Source organism: Merops nubicus, unplaced genomic scaffold (genome assembly GCF_000691845.1).
Source record: "Merops nubicus isolate BGI_N331 unplaced genomic scaffold, ASM69184v1 scaffold23115, whole genome shotgun sequence".
NCBI classification, from domain to species: Eukaryota; Metazoa; Chordata; class Aves; order Coraciiformes; family Meropidae; genus Merops; species Merops nubicus.
In genome coordinates this window covers 64-5033 of record NW_008611907.1, presented here as the reverse complement: position 1 = coordinate 5033, position 4970 = coordinate 64, and the positions used below count along the sequence as shown (strand labels likewise).

Genomic DNA, 4970 nt, shown 5'->3' with positions numbered 1-4970 from the left:
TTAATGAATCAATCGCATCATGACTCTGTGTTACAGCGTTCTGTCTAAGTTATTTACTGTGTGGGCTATCGTCAGCACCGTGCCCTCACAACATATGTTGATTTATTCTGATCCTTCTTTACTCTTAGCACAGTGAAAAAAGTACAAATTTCAGCCTTGATTCTTCTCATTGTGTCTATGAGAGGACAACGAACTAATACAACACAATACTGAAGACAAGAGAACGTAACACTTAGTTCTGATACACTGAAGAGCAATTTCACACATAAGCTTTTTTATGTAGGCACACTGACATATTGAGCACCATTCTTTTTTTTTTTTTTCTTCTTTTTCAGTTTAACATCAACTCTGAACAGAAAAATGTTAAGCCTCTAAGTTCCAGTATTAAGAAAAGAACTACCTCTATTTTACAAACATCAAAACACTAATGCTGACGCTCAGTGGAGCAGTTCACTGCAAGTGACCCTCTCTCTGAATTCGAAGGCGCTCCTTCTCCACTTGCAAGCGCTCCTTCTCAATCTGCAGCTTCTCCGACTCGAACTTGAGGAACTGCAGCCTCTCCTTCTCCAGCTGCAAACGTTCTTTTTCAAGTTTTAACTTTTCAGTTTCTAGATCCAGAGGCTGTATGACGGGTTTTTCTGTTTGGGTGAGGTCGTTTTCCAGGGCAGGTTTTTCAGCGTGCAGAGTCTCTAGCCTGAGTTTCTCCCACTCGATCTGCAGTCGCTCCTTCTCGATCTGCAGTCTCTCACGCTCCAGGTCCACGTGCCGCAGCCGCTCTTTTTCGATCTGCAGCCGCTCCTTCTCCACCTGCAACCTTTCAGCTTCAATGTCTAGTCGCTGCTTCTCCAGCTCCACCTTCTGCTTCTCCAGATTCATAAGCAAGTGAGAATCTTCGTAGGCTAGCCTAGCTTGGGCAGAGCTTAGATTTCCAAACTCCTCAATGTGAGGGAAGTCTGGTAGGTCGTTTTCCTTCTTTGAATCCGGCAAAACCGATGACAAAATTTCTTCTTCTTCCTCAATAGGAAACTACAGAGAGGAATGTGAAAGACAATAATGACATTTCAGCCTTTACGCCAGAATAAAGCTGCTACACACAACTTGACTGAAAAGTGCATAGTGGGTTTCTTGATCTTAAAAGCTACTCTAAACTGTTTAAATCGCATGCTGCAAAATAACCATGTTAGATCAGAAGACTCTTTTCTACCGTTACAGGGGTAGAGAAAAACATTTTATCTACAAGCTAGTATCTAGTAATGAAAAATGGAAAATCAACTCATCAGTGGACATGCAAGAATGTAGATACTATATAGAGCATTCAGAACTACTGATAGAAAGCTGGAGCTAAAACAGCATGTTGTTCTTACTTTTCATATTGCCAAGTGACAATTATCTAAGTCACCAGGAATTTGTTGTGACTCATTATTTATCAGAGCAGGTGGATCCATAGGCTACATGGCACGTCAGTTAACCTAGCCTTCACTAACTAGAAGATTCCATTTCTAAAAAAAACATTTAACACTGACATTTTGCACATGTTCCTAACGCTTCAAAATGTATTCAGTGAGTCAATAAACATGACTCGTTTAACCAGTTTTGTATTACCGCTTTTGCTGTAAAGCTGTTTATGATGCAGAAGACTAGACCATTGCTCTTGGCAGACTAACAATCTGTGCAGAACTACAGCCCTTAGGTGCTACAAATTCAGAGTAGGCAAGGGATAATAGTCTTGTACCAAGTATGCCGCAGAAGAAAGGCAAACTGAGGCAGTTAGGGGTTCAGAAAATCTTAAGGCAATGAAAGCCACTGCCAGTCCTTCAGCATTAAAGCAGACCATGTTCTTCAGCAGCTGTCAGACAGCAGTCTCACTGCCATTGAACAGCTTGCACTGATTCTTCCCCAGCAGACCTCTAACAAGTTTAGAGAGGAGTTTTTTCCCCTCTCACTCAAAAAAAACCCCAACCATCAAACCAAACCTGTTTAAGTACCTTTTGTTGAAACTCAAACTATGTATTTGTACAGGCACAACAAAACTATCCAGAAGCTCCACTTCATCTGACTGCCTACTCCAGGACAGTAATGGTACTACTAGGAGTAACAACCTGCCTACAGGATCCACAGCTGCCTGTCAAATTCATACTAAAATTCTGACAGAGAGGAATGGCTGACTGACTTAAGTACTATTTTCCTCTCCTGTGGGTTCTTTTTAAGAAATGCAAATGGTATTCTGTTCCTTTCTGTACCTGCAGGTAGCATACTTTCATTTGTTAAAGAGGTGCATTCTGTTAAAGAGGTGCAGCCAGCCAGCCCAAGTATTAAAATAATCAGTTTCCTTCAACAGCATATCTTCATTCTACTGACTGAACTAATTCTTCTCTATGGCACATACAAATGGAAAACATATGTGCAAATACACATTCAGAGTTGAAGGATATAAATTTAATAATCAACATCCACGACCTCACACACTATTGGAAGCTGTTAGATTCGAATACCATCTCTCTGAAACATATTTGTTTCTACAGTGTCTTTAATTCACACATTCAGGAAAAACAGAAACAGATGCTATGAAAAAAACACAGCCAAAAACCTTATGCTGAACTGAAACCAAGGCCATATTGCATAAAGCTAATGTACGTCAGTCACTCACTTCGAAATTCTGCGGGTCTTCCTCTTCCTCTTCTACTTTGATTTCTGTTAAAGACCCACCGGCTTCTCTGAAGTCGGTGATATTCTGCCACTCAAAACTAGATTCAATTGCAAAGCCCATTTTCTCATCCATGTCTTCATTGAGAGAGTCATCTAAGTTGGATGAAGGAAGGTGAAACCCAGCACCTACTACTTTGATGTTTGCATTCAGACGTTTTCTCTTCATGAGTGCTCTCCAGTCAAGGTATCGCCTTTTCACTTCTGTCCCTGTTCTTTGCTCTCCTTCACCTACAGCATTTACACACTCCGCTATTTCCTCCCAAGCTTTACGTTTCATCTCATTAATTGTTGTATTAAGTTGCTTTGAGAAGAGTACTTCTCTCCTTTTCCTGATTTCCTTAAGGAGCGTTTGAGTTTCCTGAACGCTAAAATTGCTTTTTCTTTTTCTTTTTAATTGTTTCATTTTTTCCAGCTTTAACCTAATAATTTCACCACGGTAGACTATGGAGATGATCTGACACTAATCAGTTATTAATACAAATAAAAATGTAAAGCCAACGAAAGCAGAGCTCAGTTCTTGTGAAGTGAATTTTCTCTTCACTTTGAAGTATTTTCCAATTTGTCAGGCTTCCTAAGAGAAAAAGAGCAAACAACATAAATCTCCAAGGTATATACTGTATGTTTCATTTAATGAACTTGACTCCTAAGTCATAATTTAAGAAATGCATATTTTGAACTTATTGCTCATTTGACAAAAGAAAACCCTTTTGTGTGCAAAGTAACTATAGATACCGCCTCTAATCTCAACTGAATAATAAATCCATTAAAATATCCATGTCACGAACTGTTGAGGTTGAGCTGATATTTCCATTACAAAAATGCAGCTATTTTCCTTCACCTCTTACAAGTTTTGCCAGTCGGGATTTGCTTAAGGCTGAAATTTGACGTATACATTTCAGTTTGCATGCTAAATTACTCCCCAAAGAAGCAAAAACTGTTATATCATTACTTCAAAAACAGGAAATGTTTAGGAGGCTGAAACTTCAGAGAGACATTTTAAATGAGACATCATTTAAAAAAAAAAAATAATATGAAAAGTTGATGTTTTAGAGGCTCTTCTGACTTCTTAATCTCAAAAAAAAGTACTGGAGCAATTCTGCTTAATCTCAGAAAACAATTACCAGCTCGAACATTAGAGAGGTTTTATCTAAGGCCAGATTTAGAAATAAGTCACTACATGCCCATGGCAATGCCCTCCTCTACCCCCTCACACTGCAAAACCTCTCTGTCAAATGTAATGGCTGGTTGAAAGTCCATCCACTCCTCTACCCTCAGCAATAGCTGCTTCTGTGCCTGATGCTAAACCCCCTAAGAAACCTGACAGATTGTGCACAACTCAGTACCAAAAGCTGGAAGTTTGACTAGGAAAAACAGAGGACTAAGAACACAGTTATGAATATATCATAAACCATACTACAAAACAAAACAAGACCAAAAGTAGAGAGTGAGAATAAAAATGTTTCCTGCTCACATGCTGCTTGGTGTATGGGTCCCATTCAGGATCTGAACGTTCTTCTGTACCATGTGTGCTATCACTTTAACTAACTCTAAAAGGCTTTGAACCAAGCAGGCCACTGATCCACTATACAGGACTGACAGTTTCAAGCTGTTGTGTTTCGTCACTATTAAAGACTTTTTGCCCACCTGAATCAAACGGCTTGCAAATTATATATTTGATTACTACCAACTAATTGACTTAATCCTGAAATAACTCACCCCAGCTATACAAGATTCTTAAATTGCTATGTATTTTTTCCTGCTGTTATTGTTCAAAATTTGGTTAAAACATACACATCACATTACACAAAGTCTTAATTTGGGGGTTAATGCACATAATACATGTTATTCATCTCCTATGTACTGTTGACTGTAAATAAGTGGGTCACGTGCAAAGTTTTCTACGTTAAGCAACGTTCTGTCACACCCAACATGTAAGGATGGTGGCATCAAATTTATTTTTTTTTTTTAGAAAACATTGACATTTAATGCTACCTTGGCTTGGAAAAACTTCTGCTTTTGTACAAAGAGAGGCTTTACTACAGAAGGAACTGTGTGCTGCTGAACGCATGTCACCAGAAGACAGTCCTCCCTGCAAGCAGCCTGCGGTTTGAGCACAGGAAAAGGGAAGCACTAAAGCGAACCATCAAAAAGCATAATTTAAGGAAGCAGAGAGGAGACACCGAGAATGGAAAGCAGCTGCGGGTTCAGCTTGTTGAATCCACAGATTCATCAGTCAAAAGTTGCCCTGTAGCAGCAATGGCCAC

At 39.4% G+C, this 4970-nt stretch overlaps 1 protein-coding gene across 1 annotated transcript; it reads right to left on the bottom strand.

Annotated features, from left to right (window-relative positions):
- Positions 1–450: 450 nt before the first annotated feature.
- MSANTD4 (Myb/SANT-like DNA-binding domain containing 4 with coiled-coils) lies at positions 451–3276 on the bottom strand. The gene is made up of 2 exons (XM_008941392.1): positions 2648–3276; positions 451–1026 (listed from the first exon to the last, which is right to left on the bottom strand). Exons 1-2 carry the CDS (start codon positions 3107–3109, stop codon positions 451–453), a joined length of 1038 nt encoding a protein of 345 aa, XP_008939640.1. The 5' UTR covers positions 3110–3276.
- Positions 3277–4970: the final 1694 nt, after the last annotated feature.